Raw genomic sequence first — 20,423 nt, forward strand, 5'->3', positions numbered from 1 at the left:
TAATGACACTGGTCATGCAGTCACGCAACATCCCAGGCGAGTTGCTAGTTAAAATCCAGTTCACCAGTTACTCTTTTAGAAAAACTGGCACCAGAGATGACTGAATGAACGCTGATGCTGAAAATACTGTAAAGCACAAAATTGTCTTTATTATAAAAGTATAAAAAAAGTATTCATTAAAAAAAGATACAGGAAATAAGAAATGACAACAAAATCACATTCAAGTTTGGAAACTGAGTTCAAAATTGATTAACACAGGCCTTGCAGTTCTATTTAAAATAATTCCTTGTAAATACCAAAAGTGTAAAATGGGAGTGTTAGAAAATAATACATTTCTGAATGCCAGAAAACTGTACAAGACAATATTAGTTTGGTATATCCAGGCAAGAGACATATTCTGTGCATGTAGTAGTTTATGGGAAAAGATACTAAAATTGAATGCCTTTAAACTAATTTCATTATACAAGAGAATGAATGAATGAGGGAGTCTTCCAAAGCTCCCTGACTTATTCAAATTCAGACGGGGTTCACTGTTGTGCTCTCAAAGCACTGTATCAGAAGGCGAATGGGTCGGCGGTGTGACTCCAGGCTTCAGACCTCTGTAGTGCTCGTCCAGGCTTGGGTACTGGCCCCTGATTCGCTGCACGCAGCAGCTGGGGATGACAGGGCAAGCGTCTCCCTGGGCGTCCCCGAAACGCCAGTCGATGTAGAGACGGTAGGCACAGTGGCGGAGCAGGCGGGCGGGGTCCCCCTTGGGAAGATCCATGAGGGGCTCCCTGTACAGGAGAGCGGACTCCAGGATGGGGCGGCTCAGCACCAGTGGAGGGAACGCTGCGGAGGTGGTGATGCAGGGGCCGTGGCTTTGCCGGCAGCACAGCTGCTCTTGGGGGGCGGGCCGGGGGGCACAGTGACCGCAGAGGCACCAGGCTGGCCGGTCGGCCACCTCCATCAGTTCCACTTCACGCCCAGGGGGGGTCTGCACCACACTCAGCAGGGCCCTCATGCACATTGCCCCATCCTGAGAGCAGGAGCACACACACATACACACACACACATACACACACACACACACCCACACACACATACACACACACATACACACACACACATATACACACACATACACACACACACACATACACACACACACACACCCACACACACATACACACACACATACACATACACACACATACACACACATACACATACACACACACACACACCCACACACACATACACACACACATACACATACACACACATACACATACACATACACACATATACACATATACACATATACACATACATATACACATATACACATATACATACACATACACACACACACACACACATACATACACACACACACACACACACACACACATACACAAACACATACACAAATACACACACATACACACCTTACAATGACACTGTGCACATTATTGCACATTATTGTAAACATGATGTGGTAGAAGCTTCCATAATGTATTTGTGTGGGAAATTACACTGGTAGAACACTGGACAACGTGTAAGACTGCAGCTGTGCTTTCCTATTCAGCTGGAGTGTTTCCCTTTTAAGCAGCATCTGCCCAGCGACTGAGGGGTTGAATTAAATGTTTCAGTAAGGAGAAGTACTTCGAGCAGAAGTCTCATATGGCATAGCAACAGTTTTAGTTTTGGCTGCAAAAAGCACACCAGCAATTTAAGCTTATCCCAACTGCATTACAGTTGGAAGTACAAACAGGCTGGAGAAAGATTAAAGGGCAACAGTGAAGAGTGCTTTATGAGAACTGGGCAAATAAACAGATGGGATATGAATTGATTCTGGAACCTGTGTAATATGCTCATTAAAGCCTTGCAATCTCAATCATGCTTAAAACAAATAGGTCTATTAAATTCTAACACAGTCAGGCCCTGGAGAAAATGACAATATGCCTGTTTAAAGACAACAGAGCAAGCTGCTAGTTACTGCCCCTGGAGACTTCCATACAGAATGTTCTATTTTCAGTTGCTCGTGTCACCAAAACCTCATTTTCTTCCACTTTTTCTCAAGATTTGAGAATTTTTTTTCTTGTACAAGATTAAAAAGACCTTCAATTAATTAAGACATTTGTGATTGCAATGGCTTTGGACCCTACCACACAATTGAGTAAAATAAATGGGTGAAATTCATGTGGATACAAGCTGCATACTGGTCTGTTTTGGCAGCAGGTGAATGCATACAATTGCTCTTAAGTTGAAGCAAAGCACGGTCATCTGAAGATTGTTCATGACTCTCATGATGCATTGTATTCATATGCAAAAGATACAGAACAGCAACCTGTTGGGGCTCACCTTCCGGGTGTGGCAGGAGATAGGCCTGGCCTCCTGTAATCTCTTCTTCTGTGGCTTTTTTACAACCCTCACGTGAGATTCGTCCACAAAAGAGACAGAGAACAAACCCTGGGCAGAGAATAATAAGGCTTCTGTTTAAGAGTAATCTTCCCCTTTACATGCAAAGCTCAGGCAAGAGAGTTACATTTGGTATAACTGAAATGATGATGTGGGGGGGTCACTCAAATGAGGCCATGATAGAGAGAGCTCTCGCACACCTGAATCTTGTCCCGGACGGATTCAAACTTCCTTTCTGAATAATTCTGCCTGGCCTCTTTGGCGTAGCAGCTAGTAGTGATCAGCCAGTCAATGAATATGGTGGTCTAGAGGGAGCAACCTTCAATTTGTTAGCATGTTTAGCTTCACTAATGCGGCATCATTCCTGTTCCATGCAGGCTCCCTGACAACAATCAACAATCAGTTACCATGAAAAGCACTCACCAATGCATAATAAGAGAGAGTCGAACCAATGTATATGATCAGCTGGATTATACTGAATTTACCTGCCTTCAGAGACAAAATAATAATCAGAATTATGGTTTAGATACAGTACATAGACCTTTGTCTTAACATTTTAACTTTGAAATGTGAAAAAGAATCGATTATTGTGATATTCAAACTTTAACAATGAGGTCACACTAACCTTCCCAAACACCATAACATCAAACCTGATCCCATATGCTTTAAATAGAGTCCTCTCCTCCACACCATTCTCTCTGTAATACTTTGCAAACCTGTTGAGACAAGTCGTTGCTTATAGAGATCTTACTCTTAATAAGATGTTTAATTGGCACATTATTATTATGCTATTATCTACCTATATGTTACGGATAACTGTAAAATTGGCTACTTTCTGCCATTTTTACAACAGCAGTTTAATACAAAATTTGTTTAATTACGTTTCCTTTACAGGTAAGCTTTTTCCAGTGGTAGACTATAGAGAACATATCCATGTTCATGTATGTGCTCTTTTAATTCTCTCAAATGTCCACCATTTCGATGGGCCTTCAATTATGTTTGGCCTTTCAAAATAAAATAAGAAGACAAAAAGTGTATACAATGTCATTTAAAAGAGAGTTTGATAGCTACAGATACACAGACTCATTCAGTGAAGCTGAGAAAGAGGTGGGGGTTTAATGCCCTGTGGGGAAGCACACACCAAATGCACTCAAATGGGATTCTAGGTGTGACAGCCCCAGGCTCTCACCTGAAGTTAAGCCCAGGGTACAGGGTGCGGTTGCTCTCTTTCTCATCCAGTCTGCGAAATGAGTATGTGGGTAGACACCTGTGGAACAGCCGGTCCAGGTTACAGTTCCACATTATCTGGATCCCAATGACTCCCCCCTGTGGTGAGATAGGAGTGGTGTAATAGCCACTCACAACACTGCATTACATCTTTTCTCACACTGCATAATTCTCACACTGGACTAACTGTCACAGTGTCTGTATAAGTGAGTCCAATAATGAATGTGTGCACTATTAGAGGTAAGGTACACTATCACAGTAATGTTTTGAATGATTAGGGAAGAAATTCAAATCGTTCCTTGCTCAGTGTTAGAATCCGTTGCTCATTTGGGGCAGTATAAATGTAATATGCAAACTGGGTTAAAACAGAACTAGGTCTAGTTCCCTTACTGAGGTATCATTTCTATCAAAAATTTATAGGGCCGGTGTGGGTGCAGGCTTTCACTCCAACCAAGCAGCTTCTACTAATCAACCATTAGAGTCTTTGCTAAGGACCTTGATTTGTAGAATCATGTGTGTTACTGATTGGTTGAAACAAAAGCCTCCACCCACACTGGCCCTTTTCCAGATATGATTGAAGACCCTGATTTTGTAGTGTCCCAGTTATCCAAACACATATATTGACTATAATCAAACCTATACACTGTAGTTATGAAGTATATTTTAACCTATATACTGTATCACTGAAAAGTATAATTTAAAGCCTCTAATTAGCCTATTTGGGAAAATGTTGAAAGGGATTTTCACTGGAGGACTGCACTTTGTGTGCAGCGAGCAGAGGGAGGGAGACAGTGTCCATTCCACTCTAGGATTTGTACTTGGTGATGAGGTGGTTGAGTATCCTGCTGAGTGACACTTTCAAATAATACACCACCTAGTAGAGCTGGTTTTTTATCTCCCTGTACCATTACCATTGCACAACTTATAAAGGTACAATAGGTAAGATTTTTGTGTTAAAACATTGTTACAAGACCATTACAATGTAAATCCCTTCCTATCCCTTCCTATCATTGAAAAAGGGTCACTGACATGTTGACTCACCCTATGCCTGTGTTTATAGTCCTTAAATTCGGGTTTCAAAATATGCAGTTGACAGGCCGGCACTAGAAAATTGGTTCTAGTTGCCACAGCCAATGGCGTTTCAATATCAGCACGTTCACAGAGAAGGGGTGGGATAAACAGTGTTGTGGTTTGAGTGTGTTTGTAGTTGCAATTCCTGTCTTGACCTTTAGAAGTCTGAAATTACCTATTGTACCTTTAACTTGATTATAGCAGATGACTAACGCATATTCTGTGAAATGCACAATGCGTTATAACAGGGTTTCCCTTAGGAAAAGTTAGTTGAGGAAAGTGCCTCAGAGGGTAGGCAGTGGTGAAATGAAGTGGTTAGCCATGGTATGCACATGGTATGGCCAACACCTGACCTGGTGAAAACATGACTGCACATAGCCAATTTGGTTAAATAGAGCCACCCCTTCTATGGAGATCTGAAAGGTGCTCATGAGTTCAGCAGAGGTTCAGTGTTATTAATATCTGAGGAAAACCCTAGTTACAAAGAAAAAACATAAGGCATAAATACTGTAAGCTATTTCAGTGATATACTCTTATATGCCTGTGCATGTGCATGTGCATGTAAACCTAAAATCTAACAATAATAAAACCTGATATAGAATGCCAAGTGTGATTTATAATTGGTCATATGGCTTGTTCATCATACTGGATATGATGAACACCTTAAAAAGCCTAACATGAGATAAAGCCAACTGCACGGAAGCATTTCTCTCATCTATAAATGTGGAATAAACTTTAAGTGACTGCAGAGGTATTACTTAAGAAGACCCTCATCAGTCATACAATATAAAAAAGTGAATCCTATCCATTGGCAAAAGCTGGGCAATTTCCAGGCTGAAAATGATGGTGATGTTTCCACACAAGAAGCCCCGGCCCCCCGCACCTCCACTGCCATTTCGGAGAAGTTCTCCCTGGCTTCCTGCACAATGTCACCCAGGCGGAATATGGGGCAGAACGGGTCAGTTTGTCTGCTGAAGGTGCAGCTCTTCAGGTACTTGTCCGTCATCGTAGGCAGAATATTCCTCCTGGTTGCAAGACAAACACGCTGCCAGCATTAGACCAGAGGCTGTTTCTTCAGGCATTTCATCTTATCATCTTCAAGAATTACACCAGAAATGTGTGAATTTCAATTTGGAGCATCATGCCAATGTATGTAATCTACAAGAAACAAACTGATATACTTTTAATGCTGTGTTTTTGTAAGCTAATGGATACACCCGACACCTTGTGGCTTCTCATCCAAGTGGTAATCACCTGGAGCCTGTTCCATGAAGCAGGATTACTGAGTTAGCCAGATAACTGCACAAAGTAAAATCCAGAACAGCTCTTTTCACTGATCGTTCCAGATTTGGTCCAGGTTTTACTCAGTGCAGTTATTCAGCTAATTCTGTAATCCTGCTTTGCGGAACAGGCCCCTGATGTGATTTTGTATGACATTATGTGAAAGAGGAAACCTCACCTTATGTAGTTAAAAGCTGGAAATCTGATGTTGTTCTTGATAAGCACTGTGAAATTCTCAGATGATCCCAAAAGGGCAGGCCTAAGGATGAAGGGTTTTATATTAGTACAAATCTACATTCATAAAATGATACAATTCAGAGGCTAATGAATCAAACATCTCAGTGTACTGCCATCATCAGAGACATGGTATTATACTGTAAAGCTAAACCTTCAAAATTGTATAAAAGGGGTAATCAGAGAATGTATTTTCAGATATGGTTCAAATGAGTACTTTATTAGATAAATAGATAATATTCTTAGGTTTCTCAAGTAAAAAGTCATATACAGTGGTTGCATTAATGCAGGATTCTGTGTTCATTCATTCATTCATTCATTCATTCACTATCCTAACCCACTTATCCTGAACAGAGTCGCAGGGGGGCTGGAGCCTATCCCAGCATACATTGGGTGAAAGGCAGGAATACACCCTGGACAGGTCGCCAGTCCATCGCAGGGCACACACACCATTCACTCACACACTCATACCTACGGGCAATTTCGACTCTCCAATCAGCCTAACCTGCATGTCTTTGGACTGTGGGAGGAAACCAGAGTACCCGGAGGAAACCCACGCAGACACGGGGAGAACATGCAAACTCCGCACAGAGAGGCCCCGGCCGACGGGGATTCGAACCCAGGACCTCCTTGCTGTGAGGCGGCAGTGCTACCCACTGCACCATCCGTGCCGCCGGATTCTGTGTTTTTTAAGCCAAATGCAGGAAATTACATTCTGTATTCCCAGGTCTTTTTTTAAAGTACAGTACGATGACCCACAACAAAATAATTACTCCTGTTTCTTTCAACCAATCATTTTTCAGTGTCTGACATTTGTGTTGTTTATTGATCATAAGTTTACACAGCCATTGGTAGCATTGGTAGCATTCAAAGAGAAAGCGCTTAATCTGAATGAAAATTCAAAAATGAGATGTCCTGCTGTAGTTAGCTTGCTCAACATGAGTAAACAGAAATCATTCCTACATTTTTTTATATTAATAGCCTGTGTGGGAAAAACATTTGTTTTGATCAAAAAGCCAAACCATTATTTGTAGCACATTTCATCCTGCTTCTGGGATTGTGTTGTTATTGTGAATTGGCATATTATTGCAAGAATAGTTTGGCTATTTTTATCAAAACGCAAGTGAATTAGTGTAAAACACAGATTTTGAAATGTCCTGCATTCCATGGGCTAGCGTGACCACTGATAAACAATTTAGCCACAATGTACTCAGGCCTTAATGGTGAACCATTTATGTGAGTAGTGTGACATTTCCTTTTTTTGTTTTTTAAACAAGTTTTGTCTATTTAAAAACTTGAAAACTTGAAATAGACAAACCATCAAATAGTTTATAGTGTACATAAGGTGCACTATGGTTAGCTTGAATCAGGGTCATGGTTTCATTATGGGAAATTAAACTACAAACATGACTGATTATGCCCTTCAAATCTATAAATAAAGAACAGATTACAACTGATTAAGACAGTGTATAATGTCTAATGCTCAATACCTTATCATAAATCATCCTACATTTTCAACCCAATAGCTTAATATGGGTTAATTCTAAAATGTAATACGTATTAAAGTATGTAATATTAAATAGATGATGTCATGCTAAATTAATTGTTGAATTAAACTAAATGTTAAGAGGTAACTCACAATCATATCTGAATACCAATGAAATGGAAAAATATGGCCTTGCTGAAGTTGTCAAAACTAGGAGATTATTTTATTTTCCATTTTATTGGAGAAACCAGGGTGTTTCTCAGCAGTCTGGGTCTGTTGTGAAACTTTCTAGCATGGTTCCTCTAAATGTGACACCTGACCCATGAAACTTTCCAAAACCAGAACTAGACTGCTCAGTACAGTGACTTCATTTTGAGTCAACATATCCACAGGAAATGTGAATTTAAACAATTAACTGAAATGAACTAAAGACAGCCATCTGAGTCGCTAACGACAGAAAAGTGCACCCTTACCTTGGCGGCTTTGTCTTACTCTCAATAGGGCACCAAGCATCCACTTCACAGGTTTTTCTTGTGCGGTCAAATTTCACACAGACTCCTGTTTGAACTCCTGAAATAATAGCCAGAAAGGAACATTTTTACTTTATTACACCTACTTATTCTTGCATTTATCTAATCAGCCAATTTTGTGGCAGCAGTGCAATGCATACAATCATGTAGATACGGGTCAGGAGCTTCAGTTAATGTTCACATCAACTATCAGAATGGGGAAAAAATTTGACCGTGGAATGATTGTTGGTGGCAGACAGGATGGTTTGACTATCTCAGAAACTGCTGATCTCCAGGGATTAGCAGTTTTGCAGACAGAAATGCTTTGTTAATGAGAGAGGTCAGAGGAGAATGGCCAGACTGGTCAAATCTGACAGGAAGGTGACAGTAACGCAAATAACCACACATTACAACAGTGGTATGCAGAACAGCATCTCTGAACACACACCATATCATAACTCAATGTGGATAGGCTACAGCAGTAGAAGTCTAATAAATACCTAATAAAGTGCTCAGTGAGTGTGTATATATTTGTATATATGGGGCGGCCTGTAGCGTAGTGGTTAAGGTAAATGACTGGGACACGCAAGGTCGGTGGTTCTAATCCCGGTGTAGCCACATTAAGATCCGTACAGCCGTTGGGCCCTTGAGCAAGGCCCTTAACCCTGCACTGCTCCAGGGGAGGATTGTCTCCTGCTTAATCTAATCAACTGTACATCGCTCTGGATAAGAGCGTCTGCCAAATGCCAATAATGTAATGTAATATATATAAGCATGGACACATGCTAAAATGCTTGAATAGATCCATGAGTGCTTCAGAGAAAGAAAACTGGATCCTTGCTGGTCTGAGAGTGAACCTGATGATCTCATGCATGCAGCAGGTCGGGGACACATTCCACACTGACTTGCTGCTAACTATTTTAACAGACCAAGACTGAAAGAGTGTACCAGAGAATAGAAGCATTTCCAATAATGGAATGAGAATGCAGGCCCCTAACATACAGAGCATTTATATGGCTTATTGGGGCTGAAATGCGGCTAACCCAGGGCTCTTAGGCCTGTTCACGCCTCTGTGCAAATATGAGGGGGATCGAACTAAGGGCCAAGTTGTCAGCGAATGTAGTCTGCCAATTGTTTTCCTGTTGATACTAGCAACTTGGCTAGTTAGCCAGAAAGAAAAGATTCCCCACCCAATTAACTGCAAGCTGCAAGACTGTAGCTGGACAGCAGAGGGGAAAGCAGTAACAGTACCGTGGCTGCGCTGGTCCCAGTGACCCTTTTGGCAGTCTTTATCTGTGCGGCACACTTTCCCATGTGGTGGTTCCTGTAATTCAAATGCACTTCAGAGACTGCTTGCATCTAAAGTTTAACATTGTGTGGATTAATGGGATATTGTGATATAAGCACAATACTGCCACATTGGCTCACCTCAGGACATTTTCCTGTTCTTTGTTTCTTTGTGACCACAACATTGGTCACCACAAGAAATGAGTTTTTTTCCTGCAAAAATAATAAAACGATGAAATATTGGAGGGTGAACCCGCACCTAGTGCTGAACAAAAAGCATGTTTTTCTCAGAATGTACTGTATACCCAAATGTATGCTGGTATATGGCACTGTATGCTTTGATGATTAAAGATACATTCTGACCAGACACATGTGAGCCATTACATGCAGTATGATTTACCTGGGATGTCCCACTGTGGTCCACAACGTCCCACAGCATCTCCCCAATGTCAGGTACCTGGGTTAGCGCAGCCCCCTTCACCTTTGTGGTAACAGAACTGACCACAAGGTCATATTCCTGATACTCCTTATTCCAGAACATCATAATGCTGAGGAATTCATTTAGGTTAAATTCAAGAAGCCCACAAATATTAATAGGACAAAAAAAAAAAGATTCTTGCATTAACCAATACTCATATTCACTTCACTTTTATCCATTTAGATGGGTGTGTAAATATGATTATCTTATTTATTTAATAAGAAAAACTGTAACCCTAATTCGTATGGTTAGAACTAACATGTTTTTCTTTCAGACAACCCCCATGTCCTTAAATGATTGCGCATTCCGGGCTTGGGCTACATGCCTTACATTGCAGATTTGGTAGGGTGCGTGGGTGTTCACCAGCAAAAACATAAAGAACTTACTTTGCTTTGACTTACCAAATAAACATCAATATGACCACGTTTAGAGTCCATTTCAGCGAGCCCAATTTAAAGCTTTGTATTCTGACAAGTTTATTCGTTTGGTATTCACAGAAGTCCAAAAAATTGCACGGCATAGTAAAATAGTTACAGAACGAAAAAATCCAAGACCTCCGTATCGAGCCAGCCAGCCCTCTGTTTAGTGTACAGCCTCGAGTCACATGGCTCGACGAGACGCAATGCGCCAGCCACTTGGTAGTGGTAGGCTACACACTTTCAGTTCCTTTACAATTACTGGCTTTGTGTGTGTGTGTTTTATAGGGTTTTACGTTAAAAAGTAAGTTAATGTGACCCAAAACAAATAATAATTAAAATAACATTTTAATGATAAATGACCACAATATCGAAATAATCAGTTGGCTAAACGCCGTTGAAATGTGGAGAATTGGGATTGTTTTCAGTGCCCACACAGAAGCGCTCACAAAGGTCTCCTTTTATAGAAGCTGCCTAGGAGAACTACGGGGAAAATGTCTCATCCGGATGAGGCAATGAGTCGCAGTCACTCGGTTAACCCCATAACTGACATTCGTACGTACGTACGTCTAAATGATGATCTAGAACGTCAGTTATCGCAGTGGCATCTAAATCGTAAATCATAGTTTATGTTATATCCTGTGGCTTGGGCAAGGATGTAAGTCTCATTGCAACTTTTGGGGGCCCACTAGCAGTGCCATAATAATATTGGAGGGAACCATTTGATGATGAAGTTGCGGTCTATTTTGGTTATCGTTATAGGGCATCGTGCAATGTACTAAAACTGTCTTGTAATGCATGCGCTATGTATGTGTACATTGCTAGAATGTTAACTCTACGATGCGGTTCTTTGATGCTATGGAAGACACGCCTACGTGAGCAGATTTAGGGTAATCAACAACTCGTTAAACAATTAGTGACACCATCTGTTTACTGTGTAACCATGCAAAACAATTTTCTGTCCGTTTTACTATTTCGTACACTAGATGGCAGTGCCGATTTGGGAATCCCAAATCAATATAATCATGTCATGTCATGTCATCTGGTGACCTCACGTAGGCACTTGGTGCAGACAGGCTATACTCATTTCAATTCCAGTTGGGTAATCCAGTTTTTAGCCAATGTCATTTATCTTCGTTTGAACTCTTTAAACAAACAAAACATGTGCAGAGAGTTGTTCAAATAGTTGTTCTTTTGAAGTGTAGAAGTCTTCTTGAGGGAAAAATGGAATTGCAATTATTTTAAAGAATTGTGTTAACTTATTCAGTAGTCAGTCTTTTTATAAACACACCTTTTTTGCAAATGATACTTTTCTTTCACACAATATTTAAGCAGATTCAATGTAGAGATCTAATCAAATGGAATACGCCCCATCCCAGTCTGCTCTCTCCCTCGAAGACCCCCCCTACGACTTGGGCCCCCACGGCGTCGGAACCCCTCGAACCTCAGCTACCCCCCGCTGATCCCCTGTGAGGACTCTGCTGTCACAGGGGGACTATGGAACTGCCAGTCTGCCACTCGGAAGGCTGACTTCATCCCTGCATGTGCCTCCCTCCAGTCCCTACAATTCCTTGCCCACACGGAGACCTGGATCACACCTGACAACACCGCCACTCCCGCTGCCCTCTCATCCTCCTTCTCCTTCTCGCACACTCCCCGGCCTTCCGGCCGTGGCGGTGGTACTGGTCTTTTAATTTCCCCCTCATGGAAATTCTCTGTTCTCCCCCTCTCTGACCTGTCCATATCCACTTTTGAATTCCATTCTGTTGCAGTATCCTACCCTACTAACCTTTTCATTGCAGTTATGTACCGTCCTCCAGGGCCCCTGGGAAACTTCCTTGATGAGCTAGACACCCTTCTCAGCTCCTTCCCTGAGGATGGCACCCCACTGATTCTCCTTGGAGACTTCAACATCCACCTTGAAGCCTCCCAGGCTGCTGCCTTCCTACCGCTAATCCACTCCTTCGGCCTCTCCCTGCAACACTCTCCTCCAACCCACAAGGCGGGCAATGTCCTAGACCTTGTCTTTGTGAGGAACTGCTCATTCTCCGATTTCACAGTTACCCCTCTGCATACATCTGATCACCACTTCATCTCATTCTCCCTCCCTCTTCCTCCCCATCCTCCTCCTCCTCCTCCCACCCACACTTCCTCAGGCCGCCGTAACCTCCACTCCCTCTCACCCTCTTCCTTTGCCAGCACTGTCACTGCCTCACTCCCCCTTCTCGAATCCTTCTCCAAATTCCCCACTGACTCTGCATCTGCCACCCTCCTTTCATCTCTCTCCTCCGCCTTTGACTCTCTCTGTCCCCCTGTCTCAAAGCCACCTCGCACATCCCCTCCCAGTCCTTGGATATCTGACACCCTCCGTACCTCCAGGACCAGCCTCCGCGCAGCGGAGAGGAAATGGGGAAAATCCAGAGACCCTTCAGACCTCACAATTTACCAATCTCTCCTGGTGGCATTCTCTTCTGCTGTCACTGCCGCCAAAGCAAAATACTATCAAACACAAATTCAGAACTCCGCTTCTAACCCCCGGAAACTGTTCTCCATGTTCTCCTCTCTCCTCAACGCACCGCCTCCTCCACCTCAGTCCTCCTTCCCTGCTGATGACCTTGCTGACTTTTTCGATGAGAAGGTCACAGTCATCCGCAGATCCTTTACAACCACCGCCCCCCTTACTGTGCCCTTCCCCCCCTCTAGGCCCATCCCTTCCTTTTCCACTTTCTCCCCCCTTACAGACTCTGATGTTTCTCAACTCCTGCTCTCCCACCGCCCTACAACCTGTGCCCTTGACCCTATCCCCTCTTCTCCTAGCCTACCCTGGATCCCTCCATCATCCAGAACTACCGCCCGGTATCTCTTCTTTCTTTTCTTTCTAAAACCATAGAATGAGCTGCTTCTACTCAACGTTCTTCTTTCTTTTCTAACAACAACCTGCTAGACCCCCATCAGTCTAGCTTCAGATTGGGCCACTCGACAGAGACCGCGCTCCTCTCCGTCAGTGAGTCGCTCCATGCTGCACGAGCAGCCTCCCTCTCCCCCTCCTCATTCTTCTAGATCTCTCTGCTGCCTTCGACACTGTGGATCACTCCATCCTCCTGTCCGCCCTGTCAGCAACGGGCATCTGTGGCACAGCCCTGGACTGGATTGAGTCCTACCTCTCCGGTCGCTCCTTCCAGGTTGCCTGAGCTGGTACGGTATCGACACCTCGGCCCCTTGCCACAGGAGTTCCCCAGGGCTCAGTCCTAGGCCCGCTTCTTTTTTCTCTTTACACTCGTTCCCTTGGCCCTGTGATCACTGCACATGGGCTATCCTACCACTGCTATTCGGATGATACCCAACTCTTCCTCTCGTTCCCACCATCTGATACACAGGTTTCTGCCCGTATCTCTGCTCGCCTGAGTGACATCCAGAGCTGGATGGACAACCACTATCTAAAGCTCAACCCAGGCAAGACTGAAATGATATTCATCCCTGCTAATACCTCTCCCCACCTGGATCTCTCCATTTTCCTCAGGGATACCACACTCACGCCATCACCCAGTGCAAGGAACCTCAGCATGGTGATGGACGGCAGACTGTCCCTTTCCGAGAACATTGCAGTGGTGACCCGGTCATGCAGGTTCTTCCTATACAACGTACGGAGAATCCGCCCCTTTCTCACCCCCTACTCGACCCAGCTCCTGGTCCAAGCGATGGTTCTGTCCCGCCTGGACTACTGCAATTCCCTCTTGGCTGGACTCCCAGCGTCTGCCATCAGACCCCTCCAACTTATCCAGAATGCAGCAGCTCGTCTGGTCTTCAACGTTCCCAAATACTCACACGTCACTCCCCTGCTTACTTCCCTCCACTGGCTGCCTGTCATGGCTCGCATCAAATTCAAAACATTGGTGTAGCCTTCCAAGCAGTTAAGGGGTCTTCCCCAGCTTACCTACAAAAAATCATCAGACCCTACACCCCTGCCAGACCTCTTTGTTCAGCCTCCACAGGCCGCTTGGCACCTCCCCCTCTCCGAACCTCCACCTTACGCTCACGACTACTGTCTGTACTGGCTCCACGGTGGTGGAATGAACTCCCCGTTGAGGTCAGAACTGTAGAATCTCTCCCCACCTTCAAGACGCACCTCTTCAAGCAGCACCTCTCCCCATCCCTTCCTACCTCCCTGTGAACCTTAATTGTTGTCTTTGTGATTTACGTAGTATTTTGGTATTTTTAGTTGGCTAGGTAAGCAGTATTTAGATAGTTAAGTTTGGTCACTTTTGCTTTGTTGTTTGTTTGTTTATTTGTTGAATAAAAAAATAAATTAAAATAAATTAAAAATAGGCCCTGGTCCTTATCTTTGTTGTATGGGTAGCAATTGAAATTGTACTTCCCTCTAGGGTCTTTCAGCGGACTTACCCCTGGTTATGGGTATGCACTTTGTTGTACGTCGCTCTGGATAAGAGCGTCTGCCAAATGCCAATAATGTAATGTAATGTAACATTGGTGTGCTGGCAGGACTAGAACTGAAACAAGCGGCCATCATCACTTAGGAAACATTCTACTGAGGCACGTTGTAATAGAGTAATAGACAAATAGAGTACTGATTAACTAAAAGGTGTTCGGCCCTATACCTACACAAAAATACTTCCTTCCAGAGAAAATACTGGTAAGCATATAATGGTATTTACATTACATAGAATACATTGGCTTAAGTAGAACAATGCAAAAGGAGTTTGCATGTTAAATGACCTGAAGTGGTAACAAACAAAATGCACCAACATTTGCCTCAAGCCAACTCATTTTAATACTTTAAAATGTTCCTTTTTTATATTTAAATATTGAAATATTTATTGGCATCTTAAGGCAAGAAAATGTGGCAAAATAAATTAAATCAGTACCACTCCGCAGAAATACTATTTTACCACATCTCAGATTATGTAGGAGGAAAGTGGCATTTAAACAAAGGATACTCTAGACTTTATTCAGAATAGATTCTGGGAAACAAATGACCTTCTTTGCATATCTATGCAAAATGACCTAGTTGGCAACCCTTTAACATCCAGCGGATATGTATTCTCACACAGGGACTCAAGTTTTCAAAGTGTTTACTGAGAGATGTGCTGAGATTCTTAGAAAATACACTCTTGTTTTCCTTTGAATCCTAAAATGTAATCTTGTTTCATAAATGATAATAATAGAATAATAGATTAAGGTGAATGTTAATAATAGTATGTCTTCCAAATTCTATGTAGAAATAAATGGTTATGTGTGAATTCAGGAAAGATGGTTACAAATTAATTAAAATGGAATTGCTTTGCAGGCTGGTCAAGAGGTGGACATAGTGATTGCCCTGACTCTGATCTTCAGTAGTGTGACACAAACTGATTCTGGTGGTTGAAGCTCTCAAGAGTTCACACACGCTACATTGGTTTCCTTGTTGACGTACATGCAGCAGTTGTGTGACTTAATATTGAATTAATATAAAGTATAAATATCACCTTTTTCACTGCTCAACTCTGGCTCTGTGCCAAGCGGTGTTGTTTCCATAGAAGATAACACTGGGTCACAGTCATCCGGAAAATTGGCATAAATTGTTTTTTGGATGACCAGAACCTCAACAGTGCTTTGAGGGCATTTTATACCCTAGTAAAAAAAAACAATTTTAGCCTGTGGTTTGATCAGTGTGTAACTCCTTCATTTCTGCTTTTGATGTGTCAAGGAGAGTCCTCTCAAGTCCCCTCATGTGAATCCACAATTAGGGTGGGATTCCAGGGGAACTGTGACAAGCCACCAAAGAAGAAGCAGTACCAGGTACCATGTACCATGTCAAGGTACAGGATTTTCATGAGTGTTTGGACAGTGGGATTTCTTTTCTTTGTTTTTTTATCTGAATATGTATCAGCGATCGGAAACCGTGATTTGAGGCTATGACGTGTTCTACACACTAGCTATATTCTGCATTTCATAATGTTAGTTTGGAAGTACACAGAACTTCCAAGAGAAGGTGGATGAATCATCTCAAGTGTCCTTGAAAAGTGGTTTCTGATGTGGTCACTTAAAAGATTCTAGTAAGAGTCTCTAGAAAGAAATGTAAAGTCTTGCCTTATGTTAATACAATGCGTTCTATATAGCCTTTGCAGAAATGAAGGAGCCAGTAATGTTTTGCCTCATACTATATGTGAATGTCTCTGGTGCTGATTTTGATAAGATTATAACTGGTTTTCATAATTGCCTTAGATATACAATGACGTTTATCTACTAGTTCTGAGGGGAAAAGGCGCAAACAGCCTGCCCTGTATGCCGCAGCCTGGCTCACGGCCCTCCTGACAGGGCAGGAAATGTGAAATGGTTGGGTGGAGCCCACTGGGAAATTCCTAAATGTTCCACTTGATATGGGGGAAATAAGGCACATAAAGGGTATTTAGTTTGAATAATACTGTCGATGGGTATAAACTTATTCAAGGGTATGAACCATAAATTTGCCCCAAACCTGTCTCAGGATTTGTGACAATTTCACTAAAATATCAAGACTTATAGTCAGCTTCTCCAACTTCTCACTTAGAATCAACAGCAGAACTGAGTTTTTTTCATTGTAATCCAAGACTTCATTCCCCTGTAAAAACAGCAAATGTCTCCACTACATCATATCAGAAGTCTCATTAAAACAAGTTATGTTTGCTGACTTTTGTTTTCAAAAACACTTTGAATGGATTAAGTGTCCAGCTGAAGGGTCCAACAGCAGTGACCTGTCTGGGAAGCAACCATTTCATGCTCCGGTCAAATCCACATAAACTTTGAATCTACAAGCACATTCTGTACGTGTCTCCAAAGGCCAGGGCTCTGCTTCGTTCCCATGTAGCTGACTGCACAAGCTCCCTCATGATTCCTATGTCCAGTCACGTGGGTGCTTATCATCCCTTCTCATCTTTCAGTCTGTGTGATCCTCTCTCAGAACATTACCACAAGACTCCATGCAGAGTCACGCATAAGAAAGATTAAGGTCACTTTGCAATTTCAATTTACTTAAATATTGTAAGAAGAATATCTTGAAGAAGTGAAGCAAATGCAAAAATATTTGTATTTGTTGGGTGTTTTGCATATGTGCCACACTGTAATGGGCATGATTAAACTCAGTATTTTCAAAATCAGCAGTTAAAAAATAAAAATCATACACTCTGATTGAATGGCCTGTCATGACATTGTCTCCATCAGCAATGTGTTCTTGGAGCTCTCATGTTTGGCCTCGTGTGCTTGGTATGGGCCAGAGGTTCATCCTTTCCTCACATCTGTGATTGTGATCTGCCAGTAGTACAGATATATGACCTCCTGCTGGCTGATTGTCCTCTACTGAGTGAAATATGCAGTATCTCTGATGCTCTCTTTGCTAAGAGAAGAGAAACATTACTCCCCTCACCAATGCAGCCCTCCTGCTGAACAGGCTGTGCTCTTTTGCCATATGCCTCCCTTTCTTCTTACTTCAACTGACTTCAAGACCCTGGATACAACCTGCATTACCACCAGCGTAGCTAGCTTGCTCTCCAATAACAGACTTGACACCTCCATCCTCCATTTAATTCTCTGGTGGCCATGTTGCCAATTTCACTGAGACTTGTGGCCTGCACTCTGTCCTCACATCATGCTGACCATGAGGAGGAATGGGAACCAATTCCAGTCCTTACTTGTTGGTTTGTAAGCTGACTGTGTCACTGGCTTGTCTGCCCCTTTTCTCCATTTTCTTCAACAACCAAATGTACACAAAAAGCACTGGATATAGCTACATCATCCTTGGTTATTTTTCCTATTGCACAGTAACACTGTGTCTACCACATATCTGGAGTAAAAGTTCTGCTGGGCAGTTTTTTATTTGAATTAAGCACAAGACGAGCCTGGCACAATGCCTCTATCATCATGTACAGTGAAAATATTGAATATCTGCCTTTTACTTTATTTTAGGAGTGCTACACAGCAGCTTTTCTCTGATGTAAACCTTTTTACGTAAAGAAGTATTTCAAATTTCAACTACTAAGGTGAGCTCGAGTGCATTTTTTCATGCCCCCCATGATTATACTGTATATCTTTATTGTGCAGTATTGTAGTTTTAGAACTATAGCTGTCTTGTGTGGAAAAAAAGGATCTGTCAACAATGAACAAGAGTCCTTTTTATTTTGTATATTTACTGTAAAAATGTGTGTCCTCTGTTTTAAAAACAATTACTTAATATGTAAGAATTAGCCTCATATAGTGACGATTACCACTAGCACAAGGCAGCATGTCACCAATTATCAATTTTTCCAAGACAGCCCACAACAAAAGGCAATAAAATGAAAGCTGTTGTTTTGGTCTGTTGTTCATCCTTATAACCTGCACCTGATCAGTCCCTTGGGACTCTACCTTAGTCCTCCCTCCTGATTTCCCCTGCCCCTCCTTTCTGATATCCCTATCCTTGTCTAACCCCCCCCCCCCCCACCACCCCCCAAAAAAAAAAAAAAAAAATGCACTTCTGATGACAACTATGTTTAGAACAGCATTTCCTGTGTATTTTGCTAGTTTCTGGATGTGATGCTCTGACTTATGGTAGAACCTATGCACTTGTAAGTCGCTTTGGATTAAAAGCGTCTGCCAAATGACTAAAATGTAAATGTAAAATGGATAAAACCACCTCCTGTAATCCATCGTACAGTAATTCACATACCTGGCAAATTGACACTCAAGTTTCTGACCCAATGGGACTCCAACTAGACATTCTCTTTCAAAGCCAATGGTCAACTGCATCCCAGTCCCAATTTTCCATACAATAGATTGCAGGTCTGTCTCAGCGACTCGTGTCCAAGTATTTGCATGGAGTTAACATCTCTTGTAGCAGTGACAAGCAGTGACTGTCAGACCGGGTGCTATTCACTTCAGTCACAGATAAATCATGAGTCTCAGTGCTCAGGTTGCTGAGATGTGTGTATTGCTTTTTATGATGGGGATCTCAGTTCTGTGGAACATCTGTAATCTGGCAGTGACAGTCCTGCACCTGTGGAAGACCAGAGGATCTCATCTGCCTGTGGGCCTGATCATCTCCTGCATATCCATCAGCAACATGTTCCTGGAGCTCTCCATGACTGCTGTCCTGCTCTTGTTTTGGGCAGGCATTCTTTTTTCTGTTAATTACTTACCATTCCTCAGAGCTACAACTTTCATTTGGTTACAGAGCATGTGCATCAGCTTCTGGTCCATCGCCTGGCTGAGTACCTTCTACTGTGTGAAGATTGTCAGCACGTCCAGTGCTCTTCTCTGCAAGTTGAAGAAGAACATTTCCTTCTTCATCACCACGGCCCTCTTGCTAACTGTGCTGTGCTCCTTTGTAGCCTGTCTCCCTTCCTATTCCTTCAGCTGCCATCGTCCAACGCCACCGTTGCTAATGAGACCAGAAATGCAACCGGCCTGAATGCTGTCCTCCCTGGCTGGATTGACACAAACCTCTACATTTATGTTCTCCTGGGCTTCCTCTGCCCTGTCCCTGTGCTGGTCATGCTGCCCACTTCCCTGAGCCTTGTGACCCACCTCTGCCATCACACACTTGCCATGAAGAAGAATGTGAACCAGTTCCCAGACTCTGACCCCTACCTAATGGTGTGCAGGATGACCGTGTCCATGGTTGTGGTGTACCTGACTGTGGTGACCATATTATTTATCTTTCTGGCCAGATGGTCCCCAGGCAAGTTTCCATTCAAGATATTTGCATGGGATTTATCTTTTTTTTGTCTGGCAATGGACATTCTTTTGACAGTGTTAAACAAACAAACAAAGGAGAAACTTGTGTCTCTTTGCTGCTACTGCAGTAGAAATATCTGAGGACCTGGAAAGGAAGATCTGGAAATACATAGTACTAACACACAAATAAGGAATAATGGTTATTGTGTACTTGGATTGTGCTACTTCCTTTTAAAATGTTGAGACAAACAAGTAGTCTTTAAAATACAGAAAAGAGTAAGTAGTTTTTAAAATCCCAATGTAGGTAAAAGGAAAATGAAATTTCCTGTTTAATCAGTTCTTATGTT

At 42.6% G+C, this 20,423-nt stretch overlaps 2 protein-coding genes across 3 annotated transcripts; one reads left to right on the top strand and one right to left on the bottom strand.

The window, feature by feature from the left end:
• Positions 1-129: 129 nt before the first annotated feature.
• On the bottom strand, positions 130-10,580 carry p2rx7 (purinergic receptor P2X, ligand-gated ion channel, 7). Of its 2 annotated transcripts, XM_061260023.1 has the most exons (13): positions 10,378-10,580; positions 9,899-10,046; positions 9,640-9,711; positions 9,463-9,535; positions 8,176-8,272; positions 6,161-6,241; positions 5,585-5,726; positions 3,593-3,729; positions 3,029-3,119; positions 2,827-2,892; positions 2,604-2,708; positions 2,347-2,454; positions 130-1,018 (listed from the first exon to the last, which is right to left on the bottom strand). In XM_061260023.1, the coding sequence occupies exons 1-13, from the start codon at positions 10,494-10,496 to the stop codon at positions 542-544; spliced, it is 1,716 nt and encodes a 571-aa protein (XP_061116007.1). In that variant the 5' UTR covers positions 10,497-10,580; the 3' UTR covers positions 130-541. The 2 variants fall into 2 exon arrangements, with proteins under 2 accessions (XP_061116007.1, XP_061116008.1); XM_061260024.1 differs by lacking the exons at positions 9,640-9,711; positions 9,899-10,046; positions 10,378-10,580 and adding an exon at positions 6,722-6,896 and having other exon boundaries at positions 9,463-9,537.
• Positions 10,581-19,342: 8,762 nt separating this feature from the next.
• On the top strand, positions 19,343-20,158 carry LOC133139947 (taste receptor type 2 member 40). Its single transcript, XM_061259439.1, is given in 3 exon segments — positions 19,343-19,750; positions 19,753-20,040; positions 20,153-20,158. Coding segments are annotated over 3 exon segments (702 nt in total).
• Positions 20,159-20,423: the final 265 nt, after the last annotated feature.

Source organism: Conger conger, chromosome 11 (genome assembly GCF_963514075.1).
Source record: "Conger conger chromosome 11, fConCon1.1, whole genome shotgun sequence".
Lineage (NCBI taxonomy): Eukaryota > Metazoa > Chordata > Actinopteri > Anguilliformes > Congridae > Conger > Conger conger.